Below are 23,605 nucleotides of genomic sequence, written 5' to 3'. Positions count from 1 at the left end.
GAGTGGCTTTGGAACTAGAAAATAAGACAGTAAGTGAGGGACCGAAGAGGAAGAGTACCTAAACAGGATGCCCGGGGCATCACCGAGACAGAAATGACTGTGCAAGAGTCTTTCAAAGAGCGGCCAGGGGTGCTCTGCTTCATATTACAACAGCTTTCTGCCTCCAATTTCTGGGGACCTCCGCTGTCTCATGCTTCACTCTGATCCTCTTCCCCCCAGTGACAGTTACAACTTTCTCTCCAGTCCAGGCCGGGCTCTTGGGTGAACTATGCTAGTGGTTTGTGAAGCAACTCTTTTCTGCTCCTAATTTTTATAATAAATTGGAGCCTACTTTATCTCAATCTGTTCATCTGACTTCTGTTTAAAATCCCCTGGTTGTACAATTTGTCCCCAGACATAAATATCTGGTCTTTTCGCTAGCAGCAAGGAAGTCTCTCTTACTGCAGTGGGGCAGTAATGAACGACCCATGGATCTGAGCAAGGTTATCTCAAATCTACGCACAAATCTCAATGTGGTGACCCTCCGGACAGCCCAAACTCAGGCCGAGGAGTCTGACTAGGCACCAGTGACCTTAGCTGTTAAAGAAAAAGAAAATTATTCAAAGTAGGTTCAAAGTAATAATAAGTGTATCATAGAAGCCAAGGAAGTTCCAGAAAGATGTCAAATGAATGCACTGAAGGAGGAAAGAAACATAAAAATGTATTAAATAATTTATTTGGGACAAAAGAAATTTGTTAAAGGCTTTAGAAACTCAAATATCCCAAGTTAGAGTAATCAGGATGAGAGACAGGTAAGTAGCTACTAATTGCTGAAAAGAAATTTTGGGAAAACTTAGTCACTAAAGTAAAAATAGAATAATCCTTCGGAGGTGAAACTGTTTCCCTTTCTTCCTCATTTGATGATTTAAATCTAGCCCCGTCTTGAAGTGGGCTTTCTGACATGCAATGTGGACTGATTACATGGCTCAATGACTTTGTGTGTCCCCTTCCTTAACTATGGTTTGGAAATTTTCCATGCACAATGGCACTACCGAATTCCATGCAATCCAATTCCATGTGTGGATTATGAGAGAAAGTACTAAAAACTACAACATTCACTTTGTAACAAATATCCGGGAACTAGACAGTAAGAGTTTAATACCTAAATACTAAAAATGTAAATTATATTACATACCAGTTCATAGTTGCATTTAAATGCGCACTAAATACTAACCACTTGCAAGATTAAAAACCAGAGATCTACAAGAATTAAATTGCAGGTAGATAATCTAAATTACCCACTTTTAGCAAATACCCAATCAACTGAAAACGTGTATTAGGCAGACACAGCGTATCTACAAGACAGCACACCATCTACAATTCTACTCCACAATGCTAACGTGCCAATTTAATGAACTTTTCGTGATATCCTCTTTTCTAGAAAAGTATGACTTGTTCCCTAAATTCTGATGTAGAATCCACAGCATTAAACAAGTAAAGTAGAAAGGTTTCAGAAAAGTTCTGAAAAAGAAACAAAACTTAATGCTATGTTCAGAAAAATAACTGGAAAAAGAACTGACATTCAGAGACATTTTTAGCAGAGTCTATAGCTCAGAAGGTAACAGGTGAGGAAGACTGGGGCAGAGAGATGAATACCTGTTGTGGTGTGTCCGGGTAGTTAGCAAGGTGGCAGGACTTTCCAACTGCTTTGCTATTTGAGCATAAATGAGTCAGAGATATGTATTTAGGTAAAATTCCATGAATTTAGATTTACACAGAAAAACCTCAGTCATCAGGTTGATGAACAAACCTAAATAAAAACATATTTCCTACAACAAATACTTGACTGTCATACTATCAGCCTTCAAAGGAGAAGGCATTCCATCTACAGGAATCAGAAATAAAAGGGAGAAAAGTAGTGACTAGCTTTTCTGGGAACAGTGATAATCAGTTTTTGATGATATGTTTTTAGGTTCAAAATAGCTTCCTTGACATCTGGTGTCGAGTCAGGGCAGGTAATCTGAACATCAGCCTAACCCAAATATCACTGCAAAGGCAAATCTGCTTTTGAAACAATAACAAACATCAGAGAACACAGACTCAGGGTGGATTCAGTAATTGTTAAGATTTTGAAAACTCAATAGTGACACTACAGTTTCATGCAAAAAAGAGAAATGGTAGTAAATTCATTAAATACGAGATAGAGAAAAATTTTAGAACTGAAACTAGAGATGTTTATGACTCGTTCAAGCCAAAATATCTGACAGAAAAGCAAAAGGAGAAAAAAATCAGAACAGATAGGAACTGAAGACAAATTCCGTTATTATTAGAAAATGAAAGTCCAAGAGGAGTAATTTCTGCATTTGGCCAAAAATAAAAGTGGGAATTTGGAAACCGGTGAGGACGAAACTCAGACAGAGATAAAAAGCAAAGAGAAAAGTAATACTAAAGTATTCCACAGTGAGATTTAGACTAATACCGGCTTTTTATTAAAGGGAAAAAAAAGTGCTAATTCAGTTTTAACTTAATTGATCAATATTTAAAATACAGCAGTTTCTCTCTCAAGATGTACGGAGGTACTTTATATTTAGACAAATTTTACATACTGCACACTGATATCCAGAGACATAAAAGTCTGAGGTGTGGGTTTTGTTCCGTATTGTGAAATAACCCCAAATTCGTAGGCAATATAGTTTTCATCGTAACCACCCATAAAGAAGAGACAGCAGTGGACTGGACCCCAGGATACCCATCACCCAGCCTCGCTAGCGATCAACCCTTGTCCTGTGTGCACTCCTCCCTTGATGTGACATTTTGAAGCAATCTGAGACATCATTACATCTGTAATACTGCAGTGTGTATTTCTAGAAGATAAAGACTCTTTAAAAACATAACCATAGTATCACTTTAACACTACAACTGATAAAAATAATTAATTGAATATCTAATGTTCAAATTTCCCTATATTTTTTCAGTTTGCTTAAATCAAGATCCAAGAAGCACCCATGCATTGCAGTTTGTTGATATGTGTCTCTTAAGGCTCTTTCACTCTCCTCCCTCCCTCCCTCCCTCTCCATCCCTCTCACTGTCTCACAGTGTATTTGGTTCTTCACCCTGTAGGAACTTCCCACATTCTGAATTTTACTTATTGTTCCTCCATCTTGTTATTTGTCACATTTGTCTTCCTGTTGTATTTCCTCTGTGAACTGGTAGGTACACGTAGAGGCTTCATCAGATTCAGGTTCAACTTTCAACAAATTCCTTCACAGGCGGTATGATGGCTTTAGTACACGCTCACAAATCCTTCCGCACTCCTCCCTTACAGGTGGGGGAGCCAAACTTCTCTCCCTCGGAATATGCGCTGCCCTCAGTGACGAGCTTCTCACAAGGAGAACACAGCCAGTGATGCTGTGACAGGGCTTCCGTCTGCCTGTCCATCTGGAGGCACCCATGGAACCCAGACGCCCTGCTGCCAGGGCGTCAAGCAGCTACAAGGGAGGGGAGCCGTGGGAAGGTGTTCTGGCCACAGCTGCAGAAGGTCTCTGCTGAGAGCCAGCTTCAACAGCCAGACCAGAGAGTGAACGCGCCTTCAGTTGATTCCAGTCCTCAACCTTCCAGCTGGCCTGGCCAACACCACGTGGAACAGAGATGAACTGTCCCGCTCAGTTCCACGCAAGTTGTAGATTAACCAACAAAATTAGTTCTGTTGCTGCTTTAAGCTTTGGGGTAGTTTACAGTGCAGCAGTAGATGACTGGTACAGTTGGTGCTGTGTGCTTCCATCAGGAGGCATATATTTTTAGCTTATCTCTCTTTTTATGATGATCGATGATCACTGCCTAGATGTACTAATTCATTAGAGGTTGTCAAATGGTGAGATTATGACTATCATTTTTTTCTTTCATTATTATCTAAAATACATAAGGAAAAATTTATTCTCATTGATTTTTAGTTATCCTGAAGTACACATCACTATAATTTTGAAAACTATTGTTGACTTCTATTACATTTGTCCATGGATATTTGTGGACATCGAAGATCTATGAACGACAAGTGGCACTAATTCTGTCACAAACGTAGTCTATGTCAACCAGACTCCACTCTTTGCCTTTTGGATATCTCCTCCTGTGACTGCAGTGTATGGAATGAATCAGGAATTGAGGACGGAGGGCACCTAAACACCAGCTCTGGAGCCCCAGGAACTGGGAAGCCAGGTACCTGAGGGGAGTTAGCTAGAAAGGCATCCAACAGACCCGTGGTCTGTCACAATACAGACAGACAGTAAAGGGACGCTAGGCAAATATCCGGGCTGTCTAAAATGAAGAGCTCCTCAGACAACAGAGAGATAAAAAGAAATTTCCTCAGCAAGAAAAGGGTTAAGAAAAGAGTGAAATGACAAAGGGCTTTGTCACGGCATTATAGTACATAATTAGGTAATTACAAGTATTAAAACAGACAAAGCACTGGGCCCAGATGAATTACTGAAGATGCAAGCATTCAATAAGATGCCCCAAGGGAAAACGTGAAGCCCTTGGTGAAGGTTTATACTCGCGCAGCAGGACGGAGAAGCACAGGAGGACTTGTAGGGCCAACAACTGATGCATGTCCATCCTTCACAAACAGAATTCCAAAACAAGCATTCATCCAAAACTTAAAACACGCTGATGGAAAGTCGCTAGAATACTATTAAACACCAAACTAACTATAACACTTTACTCTGGTTTGTTGCTTTATTTTTGAAACAACTGAATAAATCAAGCAAAGACCAGAGAGGAAGAATTGGACACGGGGTGACAGCTCACCAGACACTCTTGATTCCTGCCTCCCTACTTCGGGGCATGTTTTTCACCCTTCTCCCTACTCAGCCCAATCTGCTTACTCTTTTCTCCAGGCACACGGCAGGTTTAACCTTCCAGCTTCCTTTTCAGTTAGCTGTGGCCATGTGGGCTCCAGCCCATGGGCTGAGAATGGAAGTGATGTGTGACCGTGAAATTCACACACTGTCCGGCACCCCTATCAGGCCCCACCTTCATCTCCCCTTCCACCTGGACAGAACGGAGCAGGTCGTCTGGGAAACCTGGGGAGCTGCATATGGATTGCGGGGCTTTTGAAAATAAATCTGCAAATTCTTTAACACATCTCCTTTCTCTCTTGGACTGTCTGCTTTGGGGGAAGAATCTTCTGGAGAGAAGACATTCAGGCAGTCCCAAGGAGAGACTCATAAGGAGAGGGGCCAGCATGGACACCCCAGCCCTAGCCAGGCCTCCACACGACGATATGCGGCAACTATGAAATACATGGTAACTGTTCCCGGTCATGACTTCTGGTTGATCTGTTATGTAGTAATAGATAACAAACACAGATGTTGATACCTGAAACTGGGTTGTTGCTAAAAAACAATAAAGCATGTGGTAGAGGTGCCTGTGGGACTGGACAGAACTGGGAGGGCCTTGCTTAGAGCCTCAGTGACAGACTAACGGGTACGGAAGAGACGCTTAGCAAGACAGCCCACGAGGCTGCCAGTGAGGGTGGAAATCAAAGTGTGGAAGGCATCGTAAGGAAAATGGAAAGAAGAGGTTCCCTGTTCTATAGCGGCAACGCGGCAGCCTCTAGTTGTTTGGAAAGGAGGAAAGGTACCTGATAAACTGGGTGATGCAGCCAAAGAGTCGGCCTGGCTGTGCTGAGGGCGCTGCCTGGTCTCACTCGTTACTCATCGTAGAAAGAAAGGCGCAAAGCGGAAGGAAGAACCGCTCAGCACGAAGATGCTGGGACTCACTGGGCTTGAAAAGACATCTTTCCCTCCTCCTCTCCAGACAACAAACGAAGCATTAAGACACCGCTTTCCGGCAAAGACCAAGTAGAAGAGTCGGTCAGAGAAACAAGGTCTAAAGATGAAACCAAGGGTGCAAGTGTGAAACTCTTTGTTAAGACCTCATAAAGCGCTAAAGCTGGCCTCAGAGAACTCTCCTGTCAGATAAGGTGCCCGACGCCCTGGAAAGGTTTACAAGGCATGCCTCACAGAGCCCGCAGCAGCCAGGTCAGGGCCGCTGCTCAACACCCCCCACTGCATACGACAGCTCTCACAACAAGAATCAACTGCCCCCAAACTCCCAAGGCTGAGGGGCTACACACTAGAGCATATGAGCCCAGCGGGGGGAGCAGAAATAGTACTGATATGTACTTCATCTCCACTGCCTTCTGAACAGGACTTGAGGTGATGCACTCATGTTTCCAGCTCCTGATTGCTTCACAGAGTGCTCTGCATACAGAAGGTGCTCGATAAATGCTTCTTGAATGGAAAACGTGTTACATTCAGGCAAGTAAGACTAACACAAATTATAATAGGCCAGTGGAAAGACCTGGAGTCCCAGGTCTCATTTCCACTCCGGCCATCCACTAGTTATATTTTCTTAAGTCATTCTTTCTGAGCTTCAATTTTATCCATTTGCAAAATAAAAGGATTTCAGTAGGTGACTACCAATGACACAAATGCCTACTATGGGTGCCAGGTACCAGGGAACATGAGAATATAAAACATAAAAGTTAAATACTTAAGAAAATCTAAGTGAGAAAAGAGACATTTTACAGATTTTTAAAAAGGAAAGTAACTGGAGCAACTGCAGGACCTACAAAAGAACAGAAGAGGCACTCCAGGCTTTATCAGGACCCTCAACCTCTAGAATTGTAGTTGGTACAAAGTAATTTCTCAAGTAGTATTTGTTGAATGAATTAATAAATATACAAACCTGCAAACCAATCAACCAATGAAAAATGAAAATGAAATCCTGAACTCAGAGACTGGAGGTGAGTAGGCCAAGTGTAAGAAAGGGCAGACCACAGTTCAGCTACCTTTGTTGTTGGCAGTCAGTGAAGGTAAGAGCAACACAGAGCTGTGAGAGGCTCCACGATGGAGGTGGACACTGATTTTAAAAAGGCAAAGAACAGAAGGTGGGAATCTGTTGTCATGGCAAGGGGTGGGATCCAGCCCAAGAGGAGAGCAGAAAAATCCCCGCGAGTCTATCAGGGAAGGTGAGTGTGTGAACTCACCATGGGTGAGACGACCCGCAGAAGGGGCAGCGTGACAGGAAACACCAGGCGGTGCAGAGGGGGAACAGGCGGGTGGCGCTGGCCTCTCAGGAGGTGGCATCTGTCACCATCTAGAGGTTTTCATCAAAGCTTCTTTCTAGCTCTCTGATGCTCTGAGTTACATAGCAAGTCCTCTACGCCACTGCCCCTCTGTCTCATAAAAAAAACAAAAACAAAAAAACCCAAAAAACATTCTACTGGTACTATAAATGTGAAAAATTTAGAAATAAAATATAGGTAGATAGAAACATGCACTTTAAGTTTGAGACTTTGTCACACTGAAAATAGAGGCTTTATTTTGTGGTTTTTCAACAATTAAGAAAAAATTTAAAGTGATTGAGAGCATTTACCCTTCAAGTACTAAAGTAGCTTCAGTCCCAAATCTGTGTGCAGGTTCTGGAAATACTGTTACACGACTGCACAGGCCCTGCCTGCTAGGAATAGTCCAGGATGAGGGATTACTTTACCACCCGGCAGACTTGACTGTGTGACCTGCTCTCAATCAATGTGTGAATGCACAACTATAAACAGTGCTAAAAAAAAAGTGGCTTTATTTATTTATTTATTTTGAAAAACTGAATTACAGTCAGTTACAATGTTGTCTGGTGTACAGCACAACGTCCCAGTCATGCATATACATATGTACATCCATTTTCATATTTTTTTTCATTAAAGGTTATTACAAGATATTGAACACAGTTCCCTGTTCTCTACAGAAGAAATCTGTCATTATTTTTAAAATCTATTTTTATATACAGTGGCTAACATTTGCAAATCTCAAACTCCCAAATTTATAACAAGGAGGCTCTCACGAGAGCAGATGCCTCAGGTCAGCAGCTCAGGGTGATATGAGGGCCCCGCTGCCCCAGCTCCGAAGCCTGGGGCGCCCGGACACTAATCCAGGCACCACGGCTGAGGCAAGCACACCTATATTTTCACTCACATACTCCGAAATTGTTTTCAAGTTTAAAAATATCCCATAAATTGGAACAAATGTGTGGTAAGGATCTGCAGCTTCAATGGAACAGAAATGAGAAAAACACATGTTAAAAACATGAGCAGTACTGGAAAATACGTATTTCTAAATAAATATATATACACAACCGTAATAACCAAATATTTTGTTTCTACTCTAAATGTTATCAAATGAGGAAGGACTACAGGCCGTCTGACAGCACTGGTCCCTGTGTTCCTAAGGATCTGTGTCTCCTCTCTTTAATATTTAAGAGACACACACCCAGGTTGCCGACAGCTCCTAGAGAGCGGCTTGTGTTGTCCTTGTCGCCTTCTCGGCTGTGAAGACGTGCATATGCGAGGGCTGGCCGCGCGCGCACAAGCGTGTACTCTGCCTGCGTGAAATAAAATCACAACACAGCACCAAGCACAGCCACTCGCTCGTGTGTGCCTGCAGTCCACCTCGAGGAGACTGAAAATATAAATACAAGCTGCTATTTTGGTGTGATCACACGAACATGGCAGCTTGTGTGTTGTTTTTTCCTTTTAACATTTTAACACTGGGCAGATTGTCTGCATTAACACACACCAAAATCAATTCTGCTCCGAAACTGCTTGTAAGATCTTCTTTCCCTGAGGAATTCGGTTTTTATTTAAGTAAAAAATGGGCTTGGAGGAAACTGTATAAAAAGATATCAACATTTAGGATATCTTCACTCTGTGAGTGTGACAGTCAATGTTGGACCAGGGTACTGGTGGTGTTTCTCCCAAAATGGGAACAGGGGAGAAGATGAACTTTAAATAAGAAAGAAAAAAACCAACAAGTTAACCTATAAAATCACTTTTGTATATCATTACTATAGAAAACATTGTCAAAGTGTTCTGATTTCAAGCTGCCCACTACAATGTAGCGTAAGAACTAAATTTGACCCCAAAAAATCAGATATATACTATAAAACTTCATGGAGGTTTCTTAGGGAGACAGAAAGGAAATAAAAGTAAATTTTTAGCATAGGCCATATCTAAAAGTTCACTATGAATAAAAAATAAAATGCAGACATTCCTATCACATACTATACAAAAATATAACAATGAAATTATTTACACAGCACCAACTGTCCAACAGAACTTCCTATGATGCTAGAAATGCTCTGCATCTGTGCTTTCCTATATAGTAGCCATTAGCACTTGAGATGCAGCTTATGAAGACTTATTTTATTTTATTTAATCTAAATTAATTTAAATTTAAATAGCCGCATGTGCCTGGTGGCTACCAAACTGGACAGCACATACCTACAGTTTTAAAGAGAAAATTCTGGCAGTTATTAATGACTCCAAAAAATATCAAATGATAAGATAAAAAAATCAGGGGAACAAAGTTTGCTTAAACAGATTACCTCTAAAGCTTGGCCCACAGGGGAACAATAAAAAAAGGAAGCATCCGATGAAAAAGTTGGATCTTTAAAGATCTAACCAAATCACGGAGAATGGAATTAACTGATGAGTGAGCTGCCTGGAGTGCTGCCCGCGATAATCCTACAGTCACCAGAAACATGAAAGACTAGAAACTGAAGACAACAACCAGCATACCCAGTAGGCAGTCAGGTCTACTTTTAAATACACTCACAGCGACAATGATAAAAGTAAGTGAAAGAATTTTAATCATCTGATTCAAGAGAGGGGAGAACGCATTTGAAGAAAAGATGATGCTCTTTGGCAATAGGTTATAAATATGTTAATTTGCAAATGATATTACAGACGCTATAAATACACTTTTAGAATAGACCTTGATAGACCAAATAACAGACTTCTTTGGTATCTAATATAGAAATGATATTTTATTCTGAACTCCGCATCTCCCATCATTTAAAATAATACTGACTTTCACTAAATGTCGCAGTCTTTGAAGCAGGGCAAAGTCGGTGCAGAAGGGACGATTCACCCTCTGAATTAGAAATGCTGTAAACTGGATGCTTCCTGATTTACCTTTGATTATCCATTTTTGGTGTTTTTTTTCTGGTAATAAAAATGAGAACCGTAACAACCTCATTAGGTTGAGATCAGGAACAATTAATTGAAACGAATACAAAACCCTTTGAGGCAAAAACTGGTTAGCAGAATAAAAGGATATTAAAATTAGTTGAAATAGGAGATAATATTTAATACAGATCAAATAAATTCGATGATGATGGCAACAGATTATGAGATGAAATTATCTTGTTTAAACTCAGGCTAGGAGGCTGACAATAATATTTTTCATGTGCTGATGTCTCTGAAGATTCAAAGTGTGAGAGACTGCTATTACTGAAAGTGAACAATACTGACCAGCAGTGATAAGAGTCACCATTGGTGAGCATTTATTAAGCATCACCTGGACTCTGCAGTGAGACAAAAACAAGGTTGGGTCCCTGCCCGCCACGGGCTGACCATCAGGTCTGAAAGATGAGACCTGGGCTCACACCAGAGCTCCTGGAAGTACTCGATCACAGAGCCATAATCTTCCACTGTAACTTTTTTTGCCCGCTTTCTTTATTAAACTCTGAGCTTCTTCAGGGCCCACATCATATTTATCTTACCATCTGCAGTGACAAGGAAATTAATATAAATGTACTGACTACACTGGCAGACTGAACACACTTGGTAGGTCTAAATAAATGTAAGACCAAACAAACTTAAGTAATACCATCAAAAAGTTATTAAGAAAATGCCCCTGGAACATGGCATAGACACATATTTCCAATTGTAAAGACTGGAACATGCTTCCTCAACAGAGTGGTGATAAACTCAGCCTTGAAGGGGGAGCTATCAGGAATTCGACACGCGGCAACAGGGGAAGCCGCATTCCAGAAGAGGAGAGGTCTGACAGCAAACTGGGGAAGGACTTCAGGCTGCTGGTTCTGCATATAAACAGCTGGAACGTCACTACTCCAGCTTAAGTAAAAAGCAGAGCAGACTGAAGAATCAAACCCTCTTCTTGGGCCCATAAGAGAAGGGAGGACACAGACAAACTGCTGCCCCCAAGACAGGAGAGGCAGACAGGCAAGTACAGGGAGTGACAATCCAGCAGAGAGAAGACTAACTAGCAAAACCGCTGGCAGAGCCAGTGCAGTGGAAAGAGAACTGGAACTGGAATGGACAGACTGCTGGAAGCTCATTGGACAACTGAGAGGTACACACTCCAGGGAAGCCCAGTCACACGGAGGCCCCCAATATTATGAGACTGACTTCCAGGAGCTCAACCAGGTCCCCACAGTAAATATCAGAGAAAAATCCCCTCATCTTCTTCGTAGCAAGGCCTGCCTGCAGGGAAAGCTAGTTAGCCAGAGCCTAACCTGCTGGGATACTGTCAGACCCAAATGACCTGGGCGAAGGGAAATCTCAACTCCAACCTACTCTTGCTGGCCTGTCCCATCTAAGTGGGGGAGGGAGATGTGAGAGACACTTGTGAAGGGCACAGTCCAGAGGCACAGGCTCGCTGAAACACTGACCCTATGTCTAAAGAACACTTCTCTCCTTATCACCATGTCACCAATGGCCTGTTTACTGCAGTTTCTTTTAACCAGTACATCCTGTCTGGCTATCATAAAAACAAACAGACAAAACACCCAAAACAACAACAACAAAAATCACAAGGCATACCAAAAGGCAAAAAGAACAATTTGAAGAGACAGAGCAAGCATCAGAACGAAAGAAGGCAAAGATGTTGAAATTATGAAATCAGGAATTTAAAACCACTATGATTAATATGCTAAAGGCGCTAATGGATAAAGCAGACAGCACATAAGAACAGATGGGCAATGTAGGCAAAAGATGGAAATCCTAAGAAAGAAACAAAAAGAAATTTTAGAGATAAAAAATACTGTAACAGAAATGAAGAATACCTTTGATGGGCTTATTAGCAGACTGGACAGCTAAGGAAAGAATCTGAGCTAAAGGACAGAGTGATAGGATCCTTGAAAACTAAAAAACAAAGAGAACGAAGCCTGAAAAAAACAGACCAAAAATCCAAGAACTACGGACAACTACAAAAGGTATAAATAACATGCATATACTGGGAATATCAGAAGGGGAAGAAAGAAAGGAACAGGCAAAATATCTGGAACAATAATGATGGAGAAATTCTCCAAATTAATGTCAGTCACCAAACCACAGAACTGTTAAGCTCAGAGAACCAAGCAGGATAAACGTGCAAAGAACCACATCTAGGCATACCATTTCCAAACTGCAGAAAATCAAAGATGAAGTCCTTAAAGGAGAAAAAAAAAACAACTTACCTATATAAGAACAAAGGTAAGAATTACATCAAACTTATCCTCAGAAGCCATGCAAAACAGAAGAGTGTGAAGTGAAACATTTAAAATGTTGAGAGGGAAAAACTCACCAACCTAGAATTCTGTACCCTGCAAAATTATCCATCAAAAGTGAAGGAAAAATAGAGACATTCTCAGACAAGCAAAAATTGAGAGTTTGTCTGTAGGCTTGCCTCCTAAAAAATTACTTAAAAAGTTCTTTAGAGAAAAGGAAAATAATTTTTGACCCTGATCTACATAAAGAAAGGCATAAGAAGGAATAAAAATGAAATAAAACCTTTTATTTTTCTTACTCTTAACTTATACAACAGATAATGATTTGTTTACAATAATAATACCAACAATGTATTCAACCAATGCTTACGCGTGTGTAAATATACATACATACATGTGTATTTATATGCTTATGTGTAAATGAAACGAATGACAGAAATGATACACGGGACCCCAGGGAGGAATCAGAACTACTTTTGTTACTTATTATAAGGTACTGACACTATCTGTGAAGCAGTATAGTGTTATTTGAAAGTGGAATTGCTAAAATGTATATTGTAAAATCTAGGGTAACTTTAAAAAAAAATAAAAGAAGTATAACCAATATTCTGAGAAAGGAGAGAAAATGGAATGATCTAAAATGCCTAATTATAAGTATAAAAGGCAGAAAAAGAGTGGAAGACAAAGATAAGAACAAAGAACAAGGGTAACAGAAAACAGTGACAAATAAGACCGATAATAATCCAACTGTGTCAATAATCATTTTGAGCACCAGTGCAGATCACCTAAATGCACCAGTGAAAAGACAGACATTGTCAGAGTGGATCAACAAACAAGACCCAACTGTATGTTGCCTACAAGAAACCCACTTTAAATATAGACACATGTAGATTGAAAGTGAAGAGATAGAGAACAGTATACCATGTTAACACGCATGCACCTAACAACAGAGCATCACACTATGTGAGGCAAAACCCAGTGAAACTGCAGAGAAACAAAAGAATCCACTATCATGGCTGGCAATTCAACACCCCTCTAGCAGAAACGGACAGACTGGGCAGGCAGATAATCAGAAGGACATGGCTGCACTCCACACCATCAACCATCAGCTGGCTGTAACTGACAGCCATGGACTACTTCACTCAACAGCAGCAGGTTAAATGGGCTCCAGCTCACGGGAACACAGAGAGATAGCCCATTCTGGACCATAAAACACACCTTAACAAATCCGAAAGAACAGAAATCACACAGTGTCTGCTCTCAGACCACAAGAAATGAAACCTGAAATCAGTAACAGCAAGGTAAGTGGGGAGCCCTAACAGGGAGCTCTGTGTGTTAGGGAGTCTGGGCAAGGACAGCCTCTGCAAAACCAGTCACAGGAGGTCTGCGATCAGGCAAGAAGCACGATGAGAAATGTGCTTTGCGGAAACAGGGTGATAACACACGGATTGGACTGGAAGAGAGTGAACAGATCCAAAGAAAACAATTAAACAAGTAAGCAACTCTAGGTAAGAGGTAAAGAGGACTTGAAACAGCAGTAAAAATGGAAGAGAACTGATGAATGTGAGAAAGCTACAAATAACGATCCCCTATTTTTAAAAAACTGAAGTACAGTCAGTTACGATGTGTCAATTTCTGGTGTACAGACCCAGTCACGCATATACATACATATGATCCTTTTCATAGTCTTTTTCATTAGCGGTTATTACAAGATATTGAATATAGTTCCCTGCACTATACAGAGGAAATTTGATTTTTATCTATTTTTACATATAGTGGTTAACAGTTGCAAATCTCAAACTCATAAAAAATTTATGTCCTCAACTCATCTGCTCCCATCCGTCCTGTCCCAGTCACTAACACTCCTGAACCTGGAGCACAGAGACAGACGCCAAGGTGCTCTTCCAGCTGCCATCCTCACTTCCGCCTTCACCCCAGCACATTTCTTCTTAGGTGTCACACTCAGTATCCCCCAGTGGCTCCCCACTGCAGCGGGAACAAATCCACCCTCCTCACTGATGGTCCGCCGGGCTGCCTGTCCAGCACACGCTTCTTCAGGTTTCTCCACTGAAATCACCTGCTTTCCTCTTGTTCCTCTAAATACTGAGCTCGTTTTCACTGTGGACATGGCACCAGCTGTCCCCTCGGCCTGGAACGTTCTTCCCCTACCTCTTCACGTGGGCTTTTATAATTTTTCACATCTCAGCTCAATTGTCACCTTCTGAGAGATGCCGTTTCTGGCCACCGCTCCTCCGGCAGCCACCCTCTAGCTGTCCTATTACCCTGCTCTACTCCTTCACGGCAGTCAGCACCCTCTTTATCTCCACGTGCTTCCTATCTCCCTCTCCCACTGCTCGGCCACTAAATGTACACCCTGGGAGAGCAGGGCCTTGTCTGTCCTACCCATCACTCAGTTCTCCAATGCAAAGGAGAGGCCTGAAACGCAGCAGACATTCAGTAAAATAACCAGATCTCTCACAGATGCCAGTGAGCGAGGGACCCTGTACAACATTCACTGTGAGCTGCTGTCCAGACTGGACTGCAAAGTACGGATTTAGATCATGCGATGCTTCACAAAGAGAGTGTATTGTCTAAAGTCGTAAAATTACTCAAGCTATTCAGCTTTTATTATTAGGCAATTTGGTGGCTTTAAAATAAGACTGACAGCCTTACCTGACGGGCTAAGTGACCTGCCACCAAGTTGATGCAGAGATGGCAGGGAGACTGACTAGGTGTGGAGAGAGCCACGGACAGCCTTCTGGGGAAGGAGAGATGCAACCTCCCCACGTCGGACCAGAGGGCCTCCCAGCAGCCTTCCCTGGATCTCCGATTTGCCAACTTAGTTAAAATGCACCAGTGGAGACAAATTATAAGGAAACAAATGCATGTGTGTTATACACACATGTACTTTTTATAGGAAAACTACATAGGGGATATAAAACCAAACAGAAGAAAACAGCTTTCGAGAAATAGCACTTTCTCACGCAGCAGAGCAGAAACGTTTGTGCTAAGTAACCAAAACGGTGAAGAGGCTCCCAGCACCGCTTCCTGTCTGGTCTGTCTGGTCTATTTGACTTCTGCCATCTCCTCCCTTGTTTGCTGTTTCTTTTGGCCAGTCTGGTCCACGTGGCCCTCATGTGTGACTCTACCCCAGTGGCAGGTACCTCCACTTCCACCTGACAGCAGAGCAATGGTGGTGAAGACCCTTCTGTTAGCCACTTCCAACTGAAGCTGTCAAGTTTCCTAAGGTGACCGCCTAGCATTCTGTACAAGCGATTCCTTTACTGCTTGGTTAGCAGTATGCACTGTGCATTTTGCTTTTATGAGGCCCATTTTACTGCCACTCATCACCCAGTTACTTAAATGACTGGTGAGGAAATTCGTTCTTTTGTTTTAGTCAACAAATCTGTATTGAGGCCTTCTGTGAGCCAACACAATGGCATTCTGCTCTCTGAAACCATCTACTAGAGCTCAGGCAGTCCCTGAGCTCTGGCACCGGAGGGCAGCTTCCCAACAGCTGGTTAGTCCTGGGTTAGCAGAATAACTCAAGCTCATTGAAATGACTCCACTCCTCCCACGTCCCCCACCAACCCACTCCCACTGCCAGTTGTCTACGGTTTTGCAGTTCTGTGAACCCAGGATTCCACTGAATTAGTCCCATTTTAAAATAAAAAATTTCATTTGTTAAATATGTAATATAACCTTTTAACGGTCCATGTCACCTGCTTATTCTGTTTGGGACCTGGAAAGAGGTGAATGCCAGAGAGCTGGGGCCCCAACGTGGTACCAGATCAGAGGAGCTGAACCAGGAGTGGGGCAGACAGGCAGAAGGACCTGTAAGAAGGCACTGGAGAGACAGGACTCTGCACGGCTCATCCTGGATCTCAGTGCTCAGTTTAAATGTACTGCAGTTACGGAGTCTGCAGTATAAAGGATAAACACATCTAATGTACTACTGTCACAACATACACTCATTAATCTGTAACAGTCCTGTGAGGTGGTTACTGTCATCCTCGTTTTACAGAAAAGGACATCTAAGGGGGAAAGACGTTCCTTGAAATTAACTTGCCCGGGGTTACAGTGTATGTTGCTAGAACTTACTCAAGGGTCTTCCTACACAACTTCCATGTACTTCTCCCTACGTGACCCAGAAAGAAGAGGCCCGACACATAAAGGTTACAGACATTAACTATGTGCTAAACAAGAACCTAATCTTCATATGGAAAATACTTAGTAGTCTGAGTTGTTTACAAGCCTAAATGGCTTCAAGAGGAAGAGAAATAAGGGGGTGAAAATAATAGCTGTCATTTAGAAAGTAATTTGGTTAGAAATGGATTCCAAAGTGTAAAGCAAAGGATGATTTTTTCTAGCAAAACCAGTATTAGAACTACATAATATAACCTTAATCAGAAGCACATGACTTCAAATAATTGCTGGAAATTGAAAAACTGATTTAAATATTTAAGTATTTACATATTACTTTAATATTATCAATATTATAAATATAATTATTTATTTTGAAAAAGGGAACGCAAAAATATATACTTTGGGAATAGAAAGTAATTATTATCAAAATTTGGCCAAAATAAATGTCATTAACACAAGAACACTGCATTCAGTTAAGGCTCCGCTATAAAGCTGTATTTTGCTAAAACTACGAAGACGTAACACCAACTGGAATTACTGAAAGTAACTTGTAAATAGTTCTACATACGTTCTTTTAACATCTTGTTCAATCATCGACCGAAGTTCTTTATCCTGGAAGAATTTGTTCCAGAGACTCTGAAATAAGGAAAACAACCTATTTAAAATAATATCTCACCTTTGCTTGACTTTAATGATCTCAATTTAATAATTTAAATGGTTAAATTTATCCTTCTCTGACTTATGACTTCACATTGCAGATTGGAAACCTGAAGCTGGAAAAGTATTTATTAAAATCTACTTTAATCTCAGAAACACATCCTTATTCTAACATCAATTTTCCAGTGCTGTTACCATACACATACTTAAAACTTTCTACTGCCTGTGTAACATGAACGGTGCTCTCCCTGCTCTGCGCCTGCGGCTGCCCCACCACACACAGGGCCGCCTGGAGCAGAGGAGGGCCACAGGCCAGCTGGGCCCAACTGGAACCTGACCCGAACTGCCAGCGCACTAAAAAGAAACGTGATGTTTTCTACAAAGCTTTGGTTTGATAACTGAAGAGATTTTCATGTACTTTTAAAAATGTGAATGTAAATAAAGTTTTAAAAAGTACTTAATGTTTCATGAAGCAATACTGTAGACTATATCATATAGTTATAAGTATCAGGAAAAAGAAACGCTGATGTTATACACGAGCTGGAGAAAAAAACTGTTAGCACGGAAACAGGAATTCGAGCAGCACTGAAGAAGGCACATGGTACCGGTGCGTAGTCAGCGTTCCTGCCTTCACTGGAACACGAGCAGAGATGGGCCTGGTCTTTGTCGTGCTCTTTAAAAACTTGTTCACAGATTCACATCAGACAGTTACTTTCCCTCGTGTGAGCTAGCCCTACCAAATGGAGCCCTCTCTTCCTGTCGTGGAGTGAGGCTGTCCTCACTGGGACCCTGATGAGCAGTTCTAGCCCCACCTCGTGCCCCTGCACTTGACCCTCAGTGCTTACAGGCCCTGGGGCCTCTCCCGGCCTCATGTCCCACAGAAACAGATCATCAACTTCCTACAGCACTGCACCTACACAGCATGGGGAAATTTCCACCTGGCTTTGGGTGGTATAACTTGTGGGGTAAAAAAGTGATAATAATTGGTATGAAATAACACTGCGTTCACGGTGACCGATAGCGAGACTCAGAAGCACTCTTGTGGGAAAAGAGGCTGAGATATGAATGAAGACACACTGTACCCCTTCGTCCTGCGACAGGGGGTTATTGATCATCAAGTCTTGCTGGCCGACGACCTTCCTCGGGTTTGTGATGTGCTGCGGAAGAAAGGAAGAAGAAAACACACACAGATCAGAGGCTGCACGACTTTAAGTATACATAAGAAAACATTACAGTCATCAAAGTACAACTTACGATTTCTTTCACGTTGCTATACCATGCTCTTAATTCTTGAATTCTGCTTACCCACTGACTTTTATCTTGAGGAAGAACACAAAGAAAGAGCTGTCCAAAAAAAAAAATTTTTTTTTATAAAAATTTTAAGAAGTAAAATGTGAAACTATACCAAACAGAATCACCTGAGAATGGAAAATACTCATGATACTCCTATTCATGGCATTGCATACTCACATCATCATTCCCATTTGCAACACACTGTATTTGGGGGTATTTAAGAAACATACACATTTGGACAAAACAAAAACTGAAGAAAGGCCAAACAACAAAATCCCAAAAGTTATACCACAAAAATGGGATCAACCTTCCCTCCAGACTTAATTAAAAATGAACAAGAGACATTCATTGAGGTTCAAGTACAATCCTATTTTACATTCTTCTATTAATGAGGGTGATGAGGTGTATAAACAGGCACAAGGTCCAATCTGTAATTTCGAGGTTGAAGATTTGTCTTCAAAGAAGCAGGTAAAGGACAGAAAAGAACAATCTGAGGACACAGCCTGAGAAGTGAAGTCATTCCTTTTACCGCAGAAAATGTAATTTACAACCAGCAATCAGCTTATGAAAATAACGAGCATTCTTAAAAAGACAAATTTGATTTAATTTAGTTTAATACAACATTAAAATAAATCTGGATTTGTGTTTATTTTTAGCAAAGGAAGGAGACAAAGTTAAACAACAAGGAGCCGGGGGCGGGGCAGGCGCCCTGGGACACAGCCACTCCAGCAGCACGTCCCCTGCCTTTACTGCCTGCATCTCAGAGAAGAAAAATGTATTTTAATTATTAAATCTAAATTATTAAATTTAAAACTGTCTAATACATTATGTGTTCCTGACTGTCTTTACTTGCAGGCTCCGTATGCTCAATTTATGCAGATAAGCCCTAAAAAACTTTCAATAGAAGTCATTTTAAAAATGAGTCTGAATCTAAACTAATTCATTTTGAGAGAACAAAAAGGCACATGTGTCCAAGCGAGGAAAGATACTGCAGATCATCCCGCGCGTGGTGCTGACGGCCTGCTCGGGAAGGAGACCCGCCTCATTTCCTTCCACTTCTTCAGCCTGCCCCCCTTCACGTACTTTCCAGTAACATAGCTGAGAAATCTTTTCCAGCTGCTACTGATGAAGAGGAGCGGGAGGATGACTAAGCGAGGCACCAGAGACAATAGGAATCTGAAACCCTCGCCCTCCAGCTCCTACTCAGCTCCAAGAATTTCTGCAAACGCCTCTGGGGAAACTGAAGGGATTGCTTTGAGTCCCGGGCCATCAACTGAGACGAGAAGACTGTTAATCTCAAGGGGCTCCATCAACCGTCACCAGTTCCCCAGGCGGTTCAACCTTAGCAGCAAACATCCCGGGAAAGATAAACACGGGTGGAGTGAGGTCTCCTGGAAAACTCCGTGGTCCCCGCATGGCTGATCTTCCAGGGCATCAGGTGATGTGCTGATATGCTGCGGCCACGAGCTGTAAATAAGTATTTCCTGCTTACCTTCCAGCAAATGCTGCGGAACCTGCTGCTTCTCAGCTGCCCATTAATCCCCTTCTGCCGTATTGTTGCCAAGTAGTTGTTGTTTACGAAGAGTTCCTCCCATTCCTTCCTAGATGTGAGAAACCGGGATCCTTTTGTTACAATTCTGCTTGGAGAGGAGTGCTACAGCAATTTACTTTTAAATAAGTCTAAGAGATGCAACTTTTAAGATGTATATAAATAATTGTGTACTGTTTCTGAACGCCTGGCTGTCTTTTTGGACAGAGTTCTTCTGTAGATTTAATGAATATGGAGATCGCTATAATTATGCCAGCTCCTGAAATTCATCATGTCTACGGAGGCTAGTCCCTTTCCTCTAAAAGGCTGGTAGTGCAGTTCCGTGCATAAACTAGAGAAAAATGAATATTAATCTAAGTATATGACTGCTTTAGCCACTGACAAAGCTATCCCTGCTCCAAAAATACACAACAAAAAAAGTGTGCCACAGATTCTCTTGACTTCTCATGTGAAATATCTGTCTAAATGAACTCATTTCTCTGTAATGGAAGGCTGGGCAGTTACATATAATAGAAGACGACTTTCTTTAATTTTCCGTACTATTTACTATTGAATTCTCTGCCACATTTTTCTACATGATCAGTTTTGAAATTTTAGCAGGTGCAGGCAAATCTGAAAAAAAAATCAAAAAATTAAAAAGCCTCACTGCAAAAACTGTTAAAGGCAAGCTTGAGTCCCTCGCACACCCAAGACTGAGTAGAGAAACAATGGAAGCCTGCCTCCCAGGCATGTAGGCACCAGGGGCCTCACACCTGTACCTCATTAATATACAAGTCAATCTGCTCTGCTGGGAGACAATTGGAAATTAATTGTCCCAAACCATTTACCGAGTTTGAATAAAGGAAGCAAACCTACATTCCCTGTATCTTGTACCAAACTAAACATCAAGAATCGTTTGTCAATAGTTCAGGCCACTGAGTCCGGCTTTATGAAATTTCTCTCAGACGTCCTAATGCCACAGTAAACTTATAACTTACAATTTCTTATCAAAGCTTAAACCCTGGTAATCTCTTCAGAGAGACTAACTCAAAAGGAAGCCTCGAAAGCCCTCAATCATCCTTCTTTGAATATGTGCATTGTCACTGGCCGGACCCTGATCGTTTTCGGGAAGGACAGCTGGACACCACGCGATCTGAGAGCCAGGATCAGAACCAACCGCTCACCTCAAGTTCAGCACCCTGACTGTGAGGCGGGCTGCATCTCCTCGAGTTTTCCAGAAGAGCGACCAAGGCAATGGCACATCCCTAATGTCACGAGCAGGAGGACGTCCAGCCTCAGCCCTGCAGCTCTGATCTCCAACCACACCAGGTCTCCTGCTGCTGGGGACTCTGTGGCTAAGGGTGACCCATGGGACACACACTCCAACCCTATCCCGGAAGAATAAATTCCTGCCACTACTCTGAAAATTTCTTCTTTTCACCACCCTATTCATAAAAGAAAATAGTATTTCATTTTTATTTTACTTGTGTTTGTACCATTAATGGAACTGAAACTTTTCATGCTTTTGGGTTACTTTCTTTTTTTTAAAAAAACTTCCTTTCTTGGGCCTCGCCTCTTTGAAGCATCATATGATGTCTGAGAACAGACATCAGAGCCACATCTCGGGGATAAAAAGATGGCCATGCGCGCAGGAACAATACACACTTTACCAGCTCTACGAGCATGGCCAAGTTACGTAACCTCTCTGTGCCTCTGCTGCCTCACCTGTAAAATGGAACAGTAACAGGATCAACCTCAAATAATCATTATGAGACTTAAAACACATGGAAAGTCCGCAGAAGGGTGCCCAACATAGTCTAACATTAAAAATATTAATGTTATTGTTAACAATACTTATAACACTGCTCTTATTTTGGTGTGACTTACTGGTCCAAGAGAGTTTTTCATTAATTAAAGACATCACATTGTTGTCTGCCATGTATCAGTATTTTTAACCCAATTATTTTGATTTTCACACACTGAAGCTTTCTGTGTCTAGATGAAACCTAAGACTTATTTCCTCTTGATGCTCCTTCCATCATTTTCATGCATAAGTGATTCTTAGCCACTCCAGGTTCAAAGACATGCTCACTGAATTCTTGGTTTAAAACAAAATCACTTTAGTCCAACTGCATTACCTATAGTATTTTAAATACATTATCCATTTCCCAACAATTTCACACAGATTACCCACATCACTATTGTCCAGGTTTGTTTTTATCCACTTTGTAGTAGTCCTCGAAGACCAGACCAGAAACGAGTACTGACACCATTACAGGAGGACGTCTCAGAAAACGTGAGGATGTTTAAACAGCTTGTGGTCTGGGAACCAAAGCGCAGATTTCAAATGGAATCAGAACTGGGACAAGGCCATGCAGTCTGGAGGGGACCATGACCCCCCAGCCTCTTCAACGTCAGGTCACAGGCACCAAGCCTCTGTGAGAGCAGACACAGCTGGTGCTGAGATCCACCGCCATCTTGTCAAGTTAAGCAGCCTTTTAAGGTCAAGTTCCATTCCACTTATGTAATGAAGGATAATTATTTGTTAGCTTAAATAAGACCCTGTACCTTGATTACAGTGTTGGTAAAGAGAAAAGGAGACTGAGGCTTGTGGGATGGAAACCTCATCTCTGAAATTCACAATCATTTAAATTTATTCCTAGGTGCTTATAGTTCCAATTAAGGACTAACATCTCAAAGTGATGGAGAGCTCTAACAACAGAGAAACGCAGAGGCCACAAGATAATCCATTAATTGTCTTTCTCTTCTACGGGATAGCGTTTCATTAACAAACTGTGATACAGAGTAAACATAATACACATTTATTCAGTGCCGACTCTGTGCTTAGCACTCAAAGAAATAAAAAAAAAAAAAAGCATTCAGGAAAGAGGGTAGATGAAAGTGTAAACCAACAATTAAGATGATAAAGGCAAAGCACCGTGGTAGTACAAAGAGGAGAAATAGTGTTTTACCTACTAAAACTCAGTGTAGAAAATGACACGTAGTTGCACCACAGGCACTGAAACGCCACCCCCAAAACTGAGCTATCAGAGGTTTAAACAGTCCACAGAGGACACAATGTTGAAAAGTTGAGCCCTTTGAGGGGAGCTGGACCAAAATAAAAGTTTTTTCCCATCACAAATATGAACCATGGACTATACTGCTGAACTCAGGGAAAGGCCTGGGAACAGAATAGTAAGCATTGAGGAGTCAGTAGGGGAATTTTTCAGTTTAATTAACAAAAATAAAGGAACGGTAGTTGCTAAACTTTGTCTTACAGAACAACAACGAAAAAAGGCTCCAACAGCAAAAATCTAGCAATGATGCTTTTTAAATGCTAAAAAAATCCATTTATGATATATATAATATTTTAGGTAAATCACTTTTAACTCCTCTAACACCTTTCCTGGGAGGGTATATTTTTAACCCCTCTTTCTGAATGACAAAGCTGATGCCCAGAAACATTATATAAGTTGTCAAGAGTGAAAAGGAAGGAGAATTAGGAAACGCCTCTTCCTGGATAACATGGAGACAGCACTAGAGGGAACATGATAGTCCACACATCAAAGGACAAAAATGGCCTCTGGCAACAAGGCGGATAGGAATGCGACTTTATATCTTCCTCACATTTGCAGTTTTTGAACATTAAGGCCAAAGGTA

General features: G+C 41.5%; 1 protein-coding gene across 7 annotated transcripts in view; it reads right to left on the bottom strand.

The window, feature by feature from the left end:
- The window catches only part of TBC1D5 (TBC1 domain family member 5), a 498,574-nt gene that overhangs the window by 209,418 nt on the left and 265,551 nt on the right, over nucleotides 1-23,605 (bottom strand). For all 7 annotated transcript variants that reach the window (XM_032488852.1, XM_032488869.1, XM_032488856.1 and 4 more), the window contains 4 exons: nucleotides 19,910-20,018; nucleotides 18,379-18,468; nucleotides 18,207-18,281; nucleotides 17,036-17,103 (listed from right to left, as the gene is read on the bottom strand). In XM_032488852.1, coding sequence (XP_032344743.1) covers nucleotides 17,036-17,103; nucleotides 18,207-18,281; nucleotides 18,379-18,468; nucleotides 19,910-20,018 — 342 coding nt within the window. The remainder of the gene's footprint in view (nucleotides 1-17,035; nucleotides 17,104-18,206; nucleotides 18,282-18,378; nucleotides 18,469-19,909; nucleotides 20,019-23,605) is intronic.

This window comes from Camelus ferus, chromosome 1 (assembly GCF_009834535.1).
Source record: "Camelus ferus isolate YT-003-E chromosome 1, BCGSAC_Cfer_1.0, whole genome shotgun sequence".
NCBI classification, from domain to species: domain Eukaryota; kingdom Metazoa; phylum Chordata; class Mammalia; order Artiodactyla; family Camelidae; genus Camelus; species Camelus ferus.
This window is presented reverse-complemented; position numbering and strand designations above follow the sequence as displayed.